Source organism: Leptosomus discolor, chromosome 5 (genome assembly GCF_034619465.1).
Source record: "Leptosomus discolor isolate bLepDis1 chromosome 5, bLepDis1.hap2, whole genome shotgun sequence".
Classification (NCBI taxonomy): Eukaryota; Metazoa; Chordata; class Aves; order Leptosomiformes; family Leptosomidae; genus Leptosomus; species Leptosomus discolor.
In genome coordinates this window covers 18,130,882-18,149,061 of record NC_141395.1, presented here as the reverse complement: position 1 = coordinate 18,149,061, position 18,180 = coordinate 18,130,882, and the positions used below count along the sequence as shown (strand labels likewise).

The 18,180-nt window shown below is 61.0% G+C and overlaps 1 protein-coding gene across 1 annotated transcript in view; it reads left to right on the top strand.

The window, feature by feature from the left end:
• The window catches only part of NHEJ1 (non-homologous end joining factor 1), a 43,989-nt gene extending 27,124 nt beyond the window's left edge, over window positions 1-16,865 (top strand). The window contains exons 6-8 of the mRNA XM_086465857.1: window positions 15,647-15,764; window positions 16,014-16,117; window positions 16,408-16,865. Of these exons, the coding sequence (XP_086321983.1) occupies window positions 15,647-15,764; window positions 16,014-16,117; window positions 16,408-16,488 (303 nt within the window). The 3' untranslated portion in view covers window positions 16,489-16,865. The remainder of the gene's footprint in view (window positions 1-15,646; window positions 15,765-16,013; window positions 16,118-16,407) is intronic.
• Window positions 16,866-18,180: the final 1,315 nt, after the last annotated feature.

The window sequence follows — 18,180 nt, the reverse complement described above, 5'->3', positions numbered from 1 at the left end:
CGCAGCTCCCTGCTCCCGGAGATGCTGCGGATGCAGCGGCAGCACTGTGCGGTCCAGAGGACAAGGACCAGAGTCTGTGGCCGAGTCTATAAATGCAACCCACAGACCTCTCCGGGAGGTGACAGTGGGCAAAATGTGCCCCACGAGGCTCTGAACAGCAGCCGATGGGGACGGTGGCTTCCCCAGCTTGTTCTGACCAGTGCTCACTGCAGGCAGCTCTGCGGCTGCTCAGCCCCCAGCCTTGCCCCTCCTGAACCCATGTGGCTTTTGTGGCTCTCACCCATGTTCTGGCAACGTGCGTCTCTGAGCTGAGTGCATCGTTCAGGCTGGTTCCAGCATGCAGCACTGGCTTTGCACAGGGCTCGGAGGGCTCGGCACTGGCCCCTGCACAGAGCCACTCTGAAAATGACCGTGGTGTTTCTTCCAGGGCTCTTCCAGTATCACTCACTACCCATGAGGTTTTATCGCCCACTGTACGCCCTCCCACCCCGCCGTGCAAAGCAAGTCTGTGTCCCGCGCACACCCGCAGCACCTCACCGAGGCTGGTGGCTCCTCTGTGAGGGGTCTACAGCCAAAGCGCCCCCATGCTGGCAGGGGAGAGGGAACGGTGCTGCCCCAGTCTGCACCCACGCACCTGAGGCTTCTGTTTCTGCTACTCCCAAAGCTCTTCTAGTTGAAACCCCGTGCTGTGCATCGCCCTGGTGCTGGCCACGTGTTCCCAGCTGGGCTTGGGGACAGGCTGTGCGTCTCACCCACCCCATAGCATCTCACCCCTTGGGATGGAGGCTGGGTCCTCTCAGGGACCCACAGTGCATCCCAGCGTGCTGTGGCAGGATAGGACACCAGGTTGGCTCCAATACCCTCCCCCAGCCCACCTTCCCAAGGGCACAGAGTGTGTTGTCTGTGGGAAACGGGAGAATAACAGCCCTGTCTGCCGGACTTTTCCCAGTCTGTCACCACAGGGACAGCAGCTTGGCAGCAGGAAGGGGGGGACGCAGCCGGGGAGAGGTGGGAGGCCTAGGACAGACCCTGCCATCCCTGCAGCAGGGCCACTGGGGCTCCGTGTTTTGCAGCCCGCCTTGTGGGTGCTGAGGTTTGGTTTCCCTCTCTCTGCTCTTTTCCTCTTCCTCGCCAGGCCCCGGGGCTGCCGACCGACCTCAAAGGGAAAAGCGGGCTGCGAGGGACAGCAGCGGGGAAGGGCAGGGGTAAACACGGGGCTGGGGCTGGCCAGGCGGTGGGTGATGGAGGTGAAGTCATGCCGTGACGTCAGCCCTGTGGCTTTGGGGACAGCCGTGGTTAGGCTGCTCAAGGAGGGGCGGCTGTTTTCCTGTAGCTCTGCCGCTCGCTCCTGGTGCCCGTCTAACTTATAAACTTTAATGGCCAGTTTAAAAGGTTCCTGCCATGGGCACCTTGTTGTCGGGTTTAGGTTTTTAATTTGGAAACTTTCCCTTCTGTGGTCGGGGGAGGAAGAACTTGGGTCCACTCAGGGCCAGTCATCGGGACATGTGGGTGCCAAAGAGACGGTCCAGAAGGGCTCTGTTCCCGTCACTGGTGTCGGGGCAGGGTTGGCCACACCAGCGCCGAGAAGGGCGGTGGGACGTGCGCAGTGCATGGGGCAGACGGGCTGGAGGAACCCCCTGGTCCCCTCCTGCTGCCCACATACTGGTGGAATAAATCTAGCTGCTCCTTGACTGCTGTCTGGGGGAGTGCCAGCAGCACCCACCTGCTCCTGATCGGCATGGTCCTACCCCCCCACCCCAGGGGTCACCACGGCTCTGGGCTGCACGGGCAGCATCCTCACTCTGCAGCCCTTGGGAGATGCTGGGAACCCCCACACCTCTGCTCAGGAGAGCGAGGAGGCATGGGGCTATGGCCACGTTTGCTCCCCAAGGCGCCCAGATCCTCATCCTGGCTGTCAGGGTGTGACCTGGTGCTCAGGCACTTGCATGTCTCGTCGCCCAGCTGCCACCACCACAGTGGTGGTTCTCCTGCCCCATGAGCCTGTGTGTGTGCTGGACATGCACATGGCAAGTATCTGTGCTGCAGGGACCATCGGGAGGGTCTGCCTTGTCCCCTGCCCTGGGGTCTCTGACGGCTGTGACCCCGCCAGCCACATCGCAGGGGGTGCAGGCATCCCTCCCCACGGCTTGCTCTTGCCACACTGCAGCCGGCACAGCCGGGGTTGGGCACAGAGCCGTGCCTGCTCGTGCTGCTTGGCAGGACGTGAGGGTGCAGGGCCAGCATTCTGGGAGATGCTGAGGGCATGGCGCTGCTGCTCTTCCTCACTGCCCACCTTCCCCCAAGCCCTCCGGCACCCCCGATGAGGTGGGGTTGGCAGAATCACGTTTCACTGGTGTAAGCTCAGCTCTCCCTCCTCTGCTTGCAGTGATACAAGAGGCCCTTGCAAATGCCCAGGAGGTGCTGGGTGCTGGGACACGGGACCGAGCCCTGATACCCTCCCATGCAACAAGGAAACCAGACTACAAGCTTGAGGGGAGCCTCCGTACAGTTTTTCCACCCAGCACTCCCTTTGCAGCCGGAGAGAGCAGGGACATCTCCACCCCAGCCCAGCCACAGCCTCCTGGGTTTACTGATGGTGGGTCTCCAGTGAGTGACCATGGCTTGGTTGGGTCTCTCCTTGTCTCCTGACTGATGTGGTGGGGCTTGTCTATATGTTCCTGCTGTACATGCTGGTTGTCCAAGGGTGCAGCATGCAGGCTGACCCCTCCAGTGCAGGCTGATGTGGCCGTGCCATGAGCCCCTGTGGCTGGCTGGATCCCAGACCCAGCTGGTACATCCCACCCTAGAGCATCTTAGCTGTCTGGGACCTTTTGCAGACCTTGCTGGGGGTCCAGGGAGCTGTACAGCAGAGAAGAGAGCTGGCTTGGCAGAATTCTGCACCCCAGAGTTTGAACTCCCCCAGGGTGGGCACCCAGAGCACTATAAATAAATAGCACGCAAAGCCAGAGGAGCAGAGGAGTGGCCCTGGTTTACCAGGGCTTTCATGCTGTGGCTTTCAAGTGGTTCCCCTGCCTCTTCCCCATGAGCCAGTGGCACATCTGTGCTCAGCCCAGGCGCGGGGCTGGCCGGCGGGCTGCCTCCGGTGCCGTGCCACGTGCTCTGCGGCCGCTGGAGCTGGTGCCGCTTGCCAGCCCTGGAGCAGCCCTGCCTTTGCCAGCCCTGTAATTGATTCCTGCTCTCCTGCGCGGGTGGAGGCTGCAGATGTGCAGCCTGGTAGGAGGCAAGTGGGCTGTGGGTACCAGCTTCAGGAGCCAGCCCAGTCCTGGCGACGAGCAGCCCAGTCCTGGCCTTGGCTCTGATGTCTACTTTGGGAGCTGCCTTTTTGAGTTTCCAGGTGTTTCGAGAGGTTCTCTCCCAGCTTCAGCTCCTGGAGGCAGGGGATTTGGGGGGACACTGCTCCCCCTGTTTTGGGGCTGCTGGAGGAGCTGGGGTTGTTGGGGAGTAAAGAAACAGCTTCCTGAGTATCACCATTGTGTCTGCTGGTGACAGGCTCGTGTTTTGAGACAATGGCAGCTGACGTGCAGGGGGAGCTGTAGAGGTCCCCCATTCCCCTGAGGCTTCAGAAAGACTGACTCTTACAGGAGGGAGAAGGTCCTCCTGCACAGTGGCCTAGCAGCTCTGGAAATTGTCCCTCCCAGCCAGCCAGCAGCCCCACGAAAGGCTGGTGTCCGGCAAGGGAGAGCAGGGGCAGGAGCCAGCACGGTTTGGCTTGCCAAGCCCTCTGATGTCTTTAAGGCTGGCAAAGAGCAGGGCCATGGGGATGGCAGGGGTTTAAGTTGTGGAGGAGGATTTTCTAGCCTGGCATCATATAGGAGAGAATATATTTGAGCATGTTATTATGGATAAGATTGAAGATAAACAAATTCTTAGACTAGAAGGTGATGGTGGTCCAGGAGAGAGTGACTGCAAACAGATGATGTTTGACATGAGCACAGGGGAGATGCAAGCAGGTGCCCTGAGTACCTTGTTTTCCAGTGCTGCTGATGACAGGGAGTGCTGCATGGAAGAAAATGCCTAGAAAAAATAGGGATGAAAATGGTGAGGCTTTTAAAAAACCCTGTATTTAGCCAAAGGGCATGGTTTTGCTGTCTGGAGATGGCAAGGGGTGGGTGAACCTTTTGGAGCAAGGCAAGCCTGAATGGAGAGGGCATGTGATGAGTGGGCAGGGGGCTGGAAAAAGCAGCGGTCACTGGAGCTGGAGAGATCTTTTCTCCTCATTGCCCACGGGGGAGCAGTGGGGCTCGGAGCATCATGCTCCTAGCACAGGCTGGGGTCCCTGTGCTTGAAAATGAGCAGCAACTCAGGCTGCAGTGGCCAAACCTGGCAGGGCAGAGATGGATGGGGCTGCAGTGGCAAGGGGAAGTCTGCTTGCCTGGACAGAGGGGCGCAGCATGGGCCAGCATTTGGGCCATGGCTCCCAGCTTCCCCAGCCCTCTGTGTGCCCCCAGGCAGCACCGCAGGGACCTCATCCCTCTCTCCAAGGGCTGAGAGGGTGAAGGTGCCCTGACAGAGTGTTTTATTAGCAGCAGGTGCCTGAAATCCAACCCACGGCCCAGCAATCCCTCCCATCACCTGGAGATGAACCCGGCTTGGGGGGCACGGCTGTGCAGGGTCAAGCCCCACTGGTGCCAGGATTACCCCTGCCGTAACCAGAGCAGCTCCCCGGCAGCCTGGCGGGCCGGTCCTGCCACGGGCGACAGGCGCGTAATGCCTGATTTCACAGCGCCGGTGTGCTCTGTGTGCTCGTGGCAATGATCTCTTTTGCCCTGGCCAGCTCCAGACCCTGGCCAGACCCCGACCTGTGGCTCTGTCAGCTGGGATTACGTACAAGATTTAGGCTCAAACCTCTTTGCTCCTGGCTGGAGCAGTGACAGAGAGGGGAAAGCCTGGGCCGTCATCTCTGGAGATGGAGCTCCTGCCCTGTCCTCCAGCCTGTGTCTGGCATTTGCCAGACCTGCCTTCAGAGATGAGGCAGGAGCATCTCGGTTCCTGCCCTGCAGCCAGCTCTAGGGCTTTGCCACAGCACTGCCATGGCTGAGAGCAAACCCCGTGCAGAAGAAGAGGAAGGCAGAGACTCCCCCATTTCTCTGACTCTGAAGCAGTTCATGAGGTGGGCATAGGTTCCTGGGCCATCTGCAACAAACCAAAGGGATGCTTCTAAGGGCAGGAGCTGAGGAACAGGGGTGGTCCATGCAGAAAGGCTCTCCTCTTTGCTGCCTGCAGCCCCGCTCCCAAAGTGCTCCTTGCTGTGCCCAGACAGCTCATTCCAGCAAAGCCACGGCTGGGAGGAGGAGCCATGGAGCAGATGCAACCAGCAGCCCCCTGCCCTCGGCTCCTCTAAGTAAGGTGCTGGGGGTGTTTTGGCAGCAGATGAGCAGCGATGCCCGGAGGGAGGGCTGGGACTGGCTGCCTGGTGCAGTTAGTGCCGGGGGAGGGGGGCAGAGCAGGATCCGTGCAGCAGCCAGGAATGCCGTGGCACTCCGGCAAGCACGAACTCTGTGTCTGCACCTCCCTGTTGCATGGTGCTGGTGCTGTGCCCAGGCTGAGGATAGTCATCACCTCCTCGCAGGGCGCACAGACCCAGCCAGCCCTCTGTGTCCCTGCAAGCTTGTCCTCTCCCAGAGCGTTGCTTCCTGCTCGTCTTCCCGGACCCTGGCTTTGTTGGCTGAGCTCATTTAGCTTTGACAAAGTTTATAGTGTGCTGGAATGCAGAATGGCTGCTGGCCTCCCTCCAGCCTAAACATCCCCACCCCATGGTGCGACAGGAGCTGATAAGGGTGAGTGCTGCAGCGGGCAGGTATCTCGTGCCCAGCCCGCGACCTTACAGCCACACGACCTTGAAGGTTGTCATTTATCTCATGCGTGTGGGTACGCGCGCGCGTGTGTGTGTGTGTGTGTGTGAGCTGTCTCCCATCCCCAAGAAATGTTCTCAGCATCTCTGGTTTTCTCTCCGGGCCAAACCCACACGCACGTTGCCCGAGACCGACTCCGAACAGACTCCTTTGATGAGCAGGGCTTAAATATATATTTGGCATTCCAGCGGCAGCGTGCCGAGCGTGGCCGAGGGTGTGAAAGTGTTTGCTTGACAAACTCCGGGGGCTCTCGCCTCTCTGCCGGCCCTGGGGACTCGCAGGAGAGAAATGTCAAGGAATTTTTCACCTCTCTGTTTTGCTTTGTGTTTTTATTTTGTTTTCCTTCTGAGAGTGCATTTTTAGCTCTGGTGAAAGATGCCTGATTGACAGTCCCAGAGACTGAGTCCCCTCTCTTCACCGACACAGGGACAGCAGGAGCAAACATCCCATCCCAATTCCAGGGCGGAGAGGGAACAGCCCTGTGAGCCTTATGCTGACCTTGGGGGCTCCCATCCCCTCTCTGCTGGCCCTGTCCCCTCCATGAGCCCAGTGCTGTCATAGACGGATTTGAGTACCAGCAGGATGGAGATGTCCCACATCCTAGATGTTCCAGGCTGTGGTCTGCTCAGAGCCAGCCCTTTTGCAAAGACCCTCTGTCTGCTGCGGGCAGCAGGGTCTCAGTCACAGGGTCCTTTGTCACTGCTCAGCTGGCCCCAAAGAGCCCTCCACCCCAGCACTGTGCTGTGAAGACACCTGTGCCCATTGCTCCACAGAGGATCTCACAGCCAGTGTCCCCGTGTGCTGCGGCACCAGCCAGGGGTAGGTGCTGGCCCCCAGGCACCTTTGTGAGTGCGGACAGGTCTTGTCACCTTGAGCCTGTGCAGGGGGAGATGGAGCAAGTAGAGCAGGAGAGGTCTTCATGGGCAAGTTGCAGGTGGACAGGCTGGATGCTTGCAGCCTCTGAAAACAGTGCATGGGAAGTGCTGGGGGTGTGAAGTCAAAACCGTCCTGATCTTCACTTGCCAATTCTGGGCTGCAGCTGGCGATGGGGCAGGGGAGGCAGCTCCATCGCCAATTCCCATGCAACGTGGGATCCATGGTGGGGATGTGTAGGACAGAATGGGGGGTACTAGGGCTCTGGGCTTTGATGGGAGCCCAGGGGTGTCTCTCCTGTGTGGGGAGGAGGAGGAGGAAGGCAGATCCTCCTTATCGGTCCAGTTGCTATGCCCTGCGCCCGTGGGAAATGGGGAAGGGAGGCCCTGGGCAGTGGATTTGGTTTCAGAGCCCGTGTCTGCAGTGCCCGCCAGAGTGGGATGAGATCCAAACTAGCTTTTGGGCAGGGGGCTGGAGGGGGCTGCGTCTGTGTGTTCCCAGCTGTCCCCAGTGTAATCCTTCATGAAAGAGAATCCCTTGCCCTGCTGCATCCCTGTTGTCTGGTGGTAGCGCTGCATGGCCCTAAATCACCTGCCTGATGGATCACCATGGAAATGGGGGTGCTACCCACCCCCAGGGCCAGCAAAGAGAGAGGGTCTGGGGTCCAGGGTCTGTGGGGCAGGGGTCTGAACTCTGGAGGCTGCAGAGCAGGACTTAGGATGCTGGGAGTCTACAGGGTGAGGCTTGGTGCCCTGTAGACTGCGGGGCAGGGATTGGTACCCAGGGGTGCTGATTTAGGGGCAGGGCTTGGGCTGCTGAGAACTGTAGATGCTGAGAAAGGGATACGGGGGGACTGCAGAGCACGGTCGGGGACCCTGGGAGGCTGTGGGGCTGGGGCAGGCTCTGTGCCTGGGGCAAGGGCAGGCTTGGCTCGGGCTCCCCAAGGTTTCCTTCCCGGCCCGCTGAAGAATCGCTGGCTTGTCTGGCGGAGCATGGACCTGTGGATTTCCTGGGCAGCGAGTCCCTTTCATGTGGCCGCTTGCAAACTCTCATGACATCACCGGGGGCTGCTCCTCCCGGAGACAAACCCAGTGCTTTTTAGGGGTTTGCCATCCCCCCCACCCCAGCCTGTGTGTTTTGGCTGGTGGGACCCAGGGAACCGCGTCCAAGAGCGGCTGCTCTGGCAGGGAGATGGTGCATAGGGCTGGCGGGCAGGGGGAGGGCAGTGCGTTCCCCCGCGTACTGAATAAACATGGGCTGGCCGGGGCTGGAGGGGGCTTTTCCAGGCTGGACCACACCCCGGGGGGCTATTTTTTGCCATGAATGAAGGGGCTGTGTGCTCACAGGGCAGCTTGGCCTCCTGCCGCCGCTGCTGTGCACGGAGAGCTCGCCTGACACTCAATCCGGTTGCCTGGCTGGGAACCAACATCTGCGCTGAGCAGCTGGGCACTGCCCGTGGGACACCTGGGCACCCGGCACTGCCTGGGGACACCTGGGCACCCGGCACAGCTGGGCACTGCCTGCAGGAACACCCAGGCACCTGGCGCTGCCCGTGGCACACCTGGGCACCCAGCACAGCTGGGCACTGCCTGCAGGGACACCTGGGCACCCGGCACAGCTGGGCACTGCCTGCAGGGACACCTGGGTGCCCGGCACTGCCTGGGGACACCTGGGCATCTGTCATAGCTGGGCACTGCCCATGGGCCACCTGGACACCCGGCACTGCCTGGGGGATACATAGGCATCTGGCAGAGCTGGACACTGCCTGCAGGGACACCAGCAGACTGCCAGGGCTGGGAAACACGGGCTGTTGCAGAGCAAGGGGAAGTGACGGTGACTCAGTGGCTGTGCCAGTGGCTGTGCCAGGGCCACTGGAGCATGTCAGACCCAGCCCTGCTGGAGCTGTGTGCCTGGGGAGCTGCCTGAGCCAGCCCAGGGGTGAGCTCTGGTGCCCCTGTGCCCCATGCAGCAATGCTTCCTGCTGCAGTTTCGGGTGACGATGGGGCAGTGTCCCCAGGGGCTGCCCTTCTGGCTGCGCCCATGCTTGGCAGGAACTGCAAAGCCACCGGGGTGGAGCGGCTGCTGCCTCCCGCTCAGCCCATTCCTGAACGCACCCAGATTCCCCCCAAAGCCCCTAATCCTGCCTGGCTCAGCCCCAGCTTCCGCTCTGGGCCCTGTCAGCTCAGCTAATCCCTTGCGTGCCCGGTTTAGGGACATGCTGGGTGCAGCACCCTCATGGGTCTCCTCCTGTCACCCCCCCCCGATTTCGCTTCTCAATGGGTCTGTGGGCTGCTCTGCCAGTCCCAAGCTGTGACCCACCCTCCTGCAGCCTCCGCCAGCCCCGCTGCCCCACACATCTCAGGGGAGCCACCAGTGTTTGTGCCCGTGAATGAGTGGCCTGTCCTCGCTGGGTGGAGCCGGGGTGCGGGATCCCACCCCTCGCTGTTCCTTATCGCCACACAGCATCCTTGTGATTCACCAGGTGTGGCTGCCTTTCCGTCACCCCACTTTGCAGGAAGTTTCCTAGCCAGCCCCCCATGAGCCCTGTGCAATAATAACAAGCCGGGATGAGCTGGCTGGCCTTCCTGAGTAACCCTATAATAACAAGCCAGCGCGATGTGTCCCGCTTTCCTGGACAGACAATAATAAACCCACATGAGCTGGCACACTTTGCAGAGGAACTCTGCAATAATAAGCCTGGGTGATGTGTCCATATTGACCGAACCACCCTACAAGAACAAGGCAGTGTGAGTGACCCAGCTTCCTTGCAGAGAACCGTTCCCCTGGGACATGAGGGACCATGGCCACCAGGTCTCCGTGCCTTCTGCTCCTGAGCTTGCTCAGGCCCTCCCCTAACTGCACTAGCCACTGGAGAAGGCACCCCATGTTGGTGGTGGGCCAGGTTGGCAGAGGTGATGCTTCTAGGTGCCATCAGCCTGTGGCTCTGACTTCCTGGAAGCCAGCAGCAAGTCCTCACAACTCCTGGCATGCTGAGACCTGCTGCTCTTCAGGGCATCCTCCTTGCCCAGCTCTCTTGCCAAACTGGCACCCAATGCCAGCTGCCCTGGAGTCTCTCCTGCTGTTGCCCCATGGACTGCTGGACAGGAGGACAAGTGCCCATGGTCAGGCTGGAGCTGGGGGTGCCACCAGAAGCCACCCCCAGCCCCAGGGCAGCAATGCCCATCTCGAGTACTGTGTCCAGTTCTGGGCCCCTTCAATTCAAGAAAGACAGGAAACTATTGGAGAGTCAAGCGTAGGGCCACAAAGATGGTTAAGGGACTGGAGCATCTCTCTTACAAGGAAAGGCTGAGAGACCTGGATCTGTTTAGTCTGGAGAAGAGAAGACTGACTGGGGAATTTATCAATGCTTATAGATATCTAAAGGGTGGGTGTCAAGAGGATAGGCCCATGCTCTTTTCAGTGGTGCCCAGTGACAGGACAAAGGGCAACGGGCACAAACTGAGCACAGGAAGTTCCACTTGAACATGAGGAAAAACTTTACTTTGAGGATGGCAGAGCACTGGAACAGGCTGTCCGGGGAGGCTGTGGAGTCTCCTGCCCTGGAGATATTCAAAACCCACCTGGATGCAGTCCTGTGCGACCTGCTCTAGGTGAAGCTGCTTCAGCAGGGGGGTTGGACTAGATGATCTCCAGAGGTCCCTTCCAACCCCTGCCATTCTGTGATTCTTGCAGGATCACCCAGGTGGGGAGTCAAGGCTGGTGCCTGTAGCAAGGGCTGCTCTGCTCCACTCTTTTTCAGGGAGTTTGTTGGCACTTGGGCAGTGGGAGGGCTCGGATGCCCATGGGTTTGCTGAGCAGCATGTCAGGGTGGCCTCTCTCCAAGTGTGATGGAGTAGCAGCTGCACCCACTGGGGGCTGGAGCCCCTCGCTCCCCACCAGCCCTCTGCCAAGCCCCAGCCTGCTCCTGGTGGGCTGGTCCTCGCGTGGCTGGGGAGGAGATGCTGCAACCTCCTGCCCTACCTCTGCACTGCTGCTGACCCTCCTTTCCCTGGGATTTATCCCTGGGAGCTGGAAGAAGCAGTGGATGGGCAGGGCAGGGGCAGGACACCCCCCCCCCCCCCCAGCATGTCTGCATGGGGGGGACCCGCAGCGGAGACGGCGGCACAATGCGGAGCCCCCGCTGCCACCGCGCCCCTCCGCTCAGTGTCTGCGAGAAAAGCTGTAACCCAAGCCGCAGAAACAGCACAAGGAGAAAAGAAAAGGGTATTGAGCGGCAGGGCTGCTGCGGTCGCCGGCCAGCATAGACTGCTGGTTGTTAAGCGGGTGCCTCGCTTGCAAAGGCTGCCTTGATGAAGTGTGAGACAGCACTTACGGAGGGACGCGGGCAGGCATTCTCGCTCCATCTTCCGCTTACAGTGCCGCTCTTTATGCGCCTGACATTTGCTCGCTGGAAAGGCCCCGAAAATCAGGGGGAAAGGAAAACATTGCCCGCAGCAGGGCCAGAGCGGCGCTGGGAGGAGTGCCGTGCTGTGCCATGCCGTGCCATGCCAGGTTGGGCTGGGACGCTTGGCCGTCCTGGCCTCACCACCCCGCTCTTCCCCGGGGTGACCCCTTCACCTCTCAGCAGCTCTCCGGCTGCCTTCCCCTGCCGGCACCGCTGCTTCCTGCCAGGTGTGCTCAGCCTGGCTCCCTGCCTGGGAAGCCCTGGCCATCCTGCCCCTGCGTGATCCACGGGCGGGCTGGCTGCAGCTCTCCTAGCTGCTGCTGCTGCTGCATGTCCCCAGGGACATGGGTGGTGGGGGGTGACAGTGGGAGCTCAGGGCACGTCCCTTGGCCATCTGCCGCTGGGGTACACGGTGCCCCAGGGACTGCTGCAGGCCTGGGGTAAGTATGTGCGAGCAGGTCCAAGGGCTGGGAGGAGCTGGGAAGGGGCATTGGAGTTCAGCGTGGGGCAGCTTGGGGTGCCTGGGGGCAGCTCAGGGTGCTTTGGGGCAGCTCTGTCCCCAGAGAGAGGGTCACTGCCCCACCAGGGAGCTGGGGAGGGAGGCCATGCTGATATGTCCTGCTCTGTCCCAGGGGGGATGAGCTGCCCCTTTCCCTGCCCTTGATCCCAGCTGGAAGGCAGCAGTTCAACCCCCTCCAACTCTATACTCCCAAGGCAGGTCCTGGCTGGATTCCTTGGTGCTGTTGGCAGAGTCTGGGTGAGCAACTAGCACAGATCGGTGCTCTTCTACCTCGATCCCAGGGTGGATCCCTCCCCAGCCTGACTAACACTGGTACGACCATGGGCAGAGATGCCCAGCACGCATCCAGTGAGCCACATTCCCAGGAGCATGCACAAAGCTTGCGGCAGGGGAGGGTGCTGAGGGCAGCCTGGCCATGAGGCGCAGGAATGCCCCAGCCATGGAGCCCTGCCCTGGCCCACCGCTGGCTGCCACAGCACCGCCAGGCTTCGCCTGTGCCAGCACGGCAGTGGCCGTGTCCATCTCCAGAAAGCCAGTGCGCCATTCCTGGGCCACCGCTCCACCACACCGCTTCTGCAGAGCCCGCTGGCGGGGGGAGCCTGGGGAAGCCATGCCCCCCACCCCCCCCCCACCCCCCCACCCCCCCCACCGGCCCACACCCCTTGGCTCCCGGCCCCAGCAGGAATTATTAAGTGTGCCCCTGTGGAGCATGTGCTGAGCCTGGCCACGGGAATGTGGGCAGATCTGACATACAAGCCACAGCAGCCAGGCTGTAATTTCCAAACAGGCCCCATTCGCTCTGTTTTCCAGTTAAAAATATATTAAAAAATAGGAATGTGGGGTTTGTAGTGAAGAATGTTGGTAACCGCTTCGAACGTCTGGTGTGATAATGAAAGGGTCAGTCCCCAGCTTTGAGCACGACCGATTTAGACTCTGGTGCTTGGCACCAGTGCGGAGGCCCAGCATGGTCCAGCCTGCCTGCAAACCCACCCCAGGTCCGGGCCAGGGAAAGGTGATGCTTCTGCATTGGGGGCACAGCGCCGGGCTGGGTGACGTGCCCCTCCTGCTCACACTGTCCAGAGGACATCCAAATTGCCGTCTCTTATGGCCTCTTGAGAAAGGAGTCTGGGTAGGGGTGGGCGAAGGCAGGATGCCTGGGAAATGGATGCCATACCCTGCCACACTGGGGTACAGCCCCATGGCAAAGCCCTGCGGGATGGGGGGCACTGAGCGAGGCTGCAGCCCAGCTCCCCGTGACCTGCCCCCACCGTGGCAGGGCTGCCGGCCAGCACGGCTTGCTCCCGGCACGAGGCCAGGCGCCTGCCCCCCTTTGCCAGGCAGCCCCCCCCGGCTGGACTAATCGCAGTTCAGGGTGTGCTGCGGAGCCTCCCTCGCAGCCTTGAGTCACTCCTGATATCCGGGCATCCCGCTCGGCCTTGTGGCCAGGTAGTCATAACATATGGGACAAGCTGTGCCAGCTCCCCCAGGCATCGCTCCCCGGTGCCCGGTGAGTTGCGTGGGCCACCCGTCCGGCGCTCCCCCGGGTCCCAGCTCTCTGTTTGTGCGCTCGCCGGATCTCGGGCATCGTGTTTATCCCAGAGATGGGTAATCAGAGGAAAACAAGTCACTGGAGGCTGGGACTGATGTTGCAGTCGGGACAACGAGTTGGCTGCAGCGGGATTCGGCTCGGGGATGTGCTGGAGCAGTGGGGCAAGGATGGAGGGGAAAGTCACCGGTACCCAGGGCTTGTCCCCCACCCAGCCCCTTCTGGGGACACCTCCTTGTCCCTCTCAGCCTCCGGGGCCATCAGGTGGCCGGTGGCTAGCACAGCATGCTCCGCTCCCTGCTGAGTCATGGCTCTGCAGGGAAATGCTTCCAGCCCTGGTTATGAACCCATTTCCCTCTGGGGCTGTGAAGCGCGGCCCTCCCATGCCGGAGTGGGCCAGCTCCAGTGGCCCGATGGCTCTGAGCCCACGGCCTTGAGCTGCCGGGAAGGGCAGCGGCAGGAGGTAGCCAGTGACTCCCAAATTGCACCGTGGGCTTGCCAGAGCTGGGCCCTTCCTGGAGGCATGGGCAGTGGGCGCCCTGCACCTGCAGATCCCTGTGTCACCCCAGATGCCTATCCTTCTTGGCCAGCAGGGTAGTAGCACCCAGGGCCGGGTGGCTCTGCAGGGGACTCCCCCACCCTCCTGGGGCATTGACCCATGCAATGGTATCTAGTACACTTTGCTCACTCCACCACCGTTCTTGGCTTTCCTGAGAGCTGCTGTTTGCTTTTCTCTGAATTATGACTCCAGCTTGTGCCTTTGATCTGGGCTGTGTTGGCCACCCGTTGCCAGCCTCTCTCCTGCCTTTGAAGTGCAGTCACCTTCCCTGCCTTGGATGCTGCTCTTGCAACCTCGGGTGCAACCCTGGCCCCATGGGGTGAGACACCCAGGGCAAGAGCATCCCTGGGGTGTCCAAGGTGCTCAGCATCCCTCCTCCTCCCTGGTACCTTGAGGTGGGCCAGCACATCTCAGGGCTGGGAGGCCAGGCAAGGAGGCATTTAGAGGTGTGTTTGCCCAGTGGCAAGCAATCCTTGGGATGCTGGCAGGGTGCTGGGACCAGAGCATCGCTCCCTCCTGTGGCAGTGGGCAGGGACACAGGAAGTCCTGCACAGAAGCTGGCCAAAAAGCAAATGCCAGTGCCATGTGTGTCCTACACCTAAGGGGCCTTTCATGCCCACAGCTCCAGCAGGAGGGATGAGAGCTGCAGGGAAGGCACCTTTCTGGGCAGCAGCCAACCCATCCTGGCATCAGCCCTGCCCTCCCTCCCCATCCAGTGGGGAACAGCAAGTGGGGCTCAACCTGCCCTTTCTGCCACTGGCAAGCTGGGTCCAGGCTTTGGACTCTGGCCTTGAGTGGGTCTGAGCGTCTCCATCCCCTCCCCGTTCTCCTGGCGCAGAGGGAATCCGGCCTTATCTGTTACACTTTGTTCTCCTGCTGTTTGGGTGCGGAGCGGAGCAGAGATTAGCACGCAGACCTTTGACACACACACACACACACACACACACACACTGCCATACAACCAGCCACGCATGCACCCAGAGCCATGCCCATCTACACATGGCTGCACACAGCCCGCGTGTATGCACACATACTCACACTCACCTGCATATGTGCACCCATATCGTGCTCTACATGCCCCCACACAGCCACCCCTTCCAGGGCACACACGTGTTTCCCCATCCCTGCATGTGTTTGTTTGCTGGATATGTGCTGCATTAGGTTCCTAGTGGAGTGCGGTGCTTGCCCAACCTGACAGCCTCCCCATCGTGAGACCCAAGGTCCCCCATGCATGGCCCAGAGGGTGAGGGTGGCATCCAGCAGCCCTGGATGGAAAAAAACTGTGTGCAGGGAGGTGGGGGCTGCTCTGGCAGCCTGGGAGTAAACCTGAGCATCCCTCGTCTCGCTGCCACATCGCCCTTACTTGCCATGGGGCCACTGGGGATGGCTTGTGCTGCTTACTTAGACATCGCTGGAGGAAGTCATGGCAGGCAGGGGCTTGTCCCCACCTCGTGCCGAGGTTCTGCCCATGCCCAAGGCTCACTGTCCTTATGGGCGAGCTGTGGCCTCCACGCTGCTCCAGCCGGGGAAGCCACAGCCCTTCCCATGCAATCTTATCTCCGGTGTTTCATGAATGACCTGCAAGCCTCCGCAGTCTGCCTCTGAATGGGAAGGCAGTCCGCTGGCTGGAGCAGGTGTGCGGGTGTGTGCACACGCGTGTGTGTGCACGTGTATGCATGGCTGGGGAGCAGCCAAGTCTTGCCCAGTGCCAGAGCTGGCCGGCCCCGCAAGCCGTGCTGCAGTCCCTGGGGCAAAGTAGATGGGAGCCCGGTGGGCAGAGGGATGCACTGTGGCAGGGTGTCCTGGCAGGAACCGGCTCCTGGCAGGTGATTTCCTGACAGGGTGATGGTGCCTCTGCTCTCTCCTGCAGACCCTGCCCCAGATCTGCAGTGTGGGAGCAGGGCAGGCATTCACCTCCGCCCTGCGGCAGCTCTACATGGCGGTGATGCAGCAGGAGGCCACGCAGGCTCGGAAACGGCAGCACTCGGGTGAGGAGCTCCATGGCTGTGCGATGGGGAGCACGCGAAGCAGCCGGCCCCCCTGCAGCTAACCCCCCATCCCGAGGGAAGGCGAGTGGGGCCCTGGGTGCAGCTCACCCCATGTAACAGTCGCCCCCTTTGCTTCCCCCCCGATGGGCTGAGCTCCCCCACCCAGGCACCATTCCTGGTATGGGTTTGGGCAATGCCCCGTGCTCCCCCATCTTAATCCCAAATTGCATCTCTTTTTGCTGGTACCAGAGGACACTGAGAGCCCGGCACCCACTGCAGAAACCACAGGGCACCCCCATCCGCCGCCTCCATCCCAGGAGGATGATACAGCATCTTCCAGCGAGGGCACCACGGTGAGCGCAGCTCTAGAAACAGCGTCTCTGTACTAATGTCAGGATGGGGCCTGCACCACCCCTCCCTCCTTGCATCCCAGACCCATGATCTTCCAGGATGGGCTGGGGGTCTCAGCTTGGTTTGTAGCCCATCCTACCCCACGCACCCTAGCTGGGGAGAGTGCAGTTGCACAAGTGCTTGTGGTTTGCGCTCCCCCACGGGGATGACGGGAGTGTCACTGCTTGCACACATGCACCCGTCCTGCGTGACCCCCCGGGAGGGTCTGACACTGCCTCCCCTTTGTTTCCAGCCAGCCTCCTCCCCCGTCCAGAAGCCCCGTCTGCCTGCGGCCAAGGCCAAGCCAAAGAAGGCGAAGGGGCTCTTCAGCTGAAAGATTACTGCCACCCACCCCGAGGGTCTCTGCTCCCCTGAGCATCTGAGAGGCAATGCAGAACACCCATGCATCCTCTGCCTTCTCTCCTGCATCTCCTGGCGGACCCTGCCCAGGTCATGGTCCCCTCCTGAGGTGTCTCCAGCCAGGGAGAGGGGGCATCTCCTTTCTTCAACAGTGTCTCAGGAACGTTTTTCTTCTGCCTCTTCCCTGGTGCAGAGCTTGCCCAGGCTGCCTTGTGGTGAAACCAGCGCTGGACCTGGGGGGAGCGAGAGGGATGCTGCTGGATGGGTGTGGGGCTGCCAGGGTTCTGGCAGGGCTGTGGGGTTTGGCTGCTGTCGTGTGGGTTTGCAATAAAGGTCTGTGTCTGGATGAGACTCCTTTCTCCTCCTGCTCTGTCCTCCCTGGGCCTGCAATGTCCAGGCAGGGGTGCAGCCCCTGGTGCTGCTGTGTCCCTCTCAGGCCAGTCCTGCTGCCCCAGGGGCTTGCAGTGGCTCTGGACGGTGAGAAGGTGACAGCAGCTCATTGCTGTGGGGCAAGACGACAGCTCCCAGCCTGTGCTGTGCCTCACCCAGCATCAGTATGTGGGGTGGGGTGCGTGTGAGAGGACGCCCGGATCCTGGGGGCACAGCATGCCGGGGGGGGCTGGAGCCCATGTTGTCCTTGTCCCATGCCAGGGACATGCCAAGTGCTGGTGCCTGGAGCCAGGTGAAGCCCTTGCAGAAGCAGGTTTGCAAAGGCAGCCTGCTTGGGCTGAGGGGCACCCTCTGTTTTGCAGGCAGCTCCCCCAGGGTTGATGGGCAGGTGATACGGGGTTAATCCATGCTCTGGCCTCCAAGGAACAGGGGACAACCAAGCCACTAACACACTGAAAGGTTGCAGGCCTGGGAGCAGCCCTGGACAGATGTGCCTGGAGCAGGTTACAGATGCTCCCTGGACAAAAGCACCACCTCTTCCCCTTCACACCCCATCCATCCATCCATCCATCCATCCATCCATCCATCCATCCATCCATCCATCCGTTAACCCTTGCTCTTCTCTTCCAGACCTTGTGTCCACATGCTTGCTTTTGGGATGGGACCCCACTCCTGTGCCTGAGCCAGGTCCTAAAACAGCAGGCAGAGAGCCAGGCAGCACTGCCGCAGTCAGGCTGCAGCCTACGGTGCTGCTCTCCTGGGGCAGGGACCTGTGGCCCCGGCTGCCCTGCTCCCTGGGGCTGGGCTGGCTGCAGTCACACTGACTGCCCTCCTGGGCAGCAAGGGGGAAACAAAAACATCCGGAGCAGCCCCTGTGTCTGTGGAAGGGGAATGAAAGGGCCTTTGCTGGGCCACAGCCGGCCAGCCCCAGAGTGAGAGCAGCCGATTGCTTTTTATATTTCCTCTCTGAGGGGCAGGGTGGGCGATGGGAAGGGACAGCCATGGGATGGGGAGCTTGTGCTGACAGCCGTAGCTACGTGTCCTGCCTTGTCCCATCTGCCAGCATCTTACCCGGGCAGCTTTGAGTCTGCCTGCTGGGCACTTACCCCCAGGAAGGGTCCTGCTACCAGCTGAGTAGGACCCAAGCAGCAGTTTAGCAACTTTATGTTTCCTGTGTCTTCTGTCACCAGGTTGTCCCCTGGTGCAACTCCTGTTCCATCCATGTGGGCTCCATCTCCTGGCTTGGGAGCTGCTCTGTTCCAAGCCAGGTCCCCCA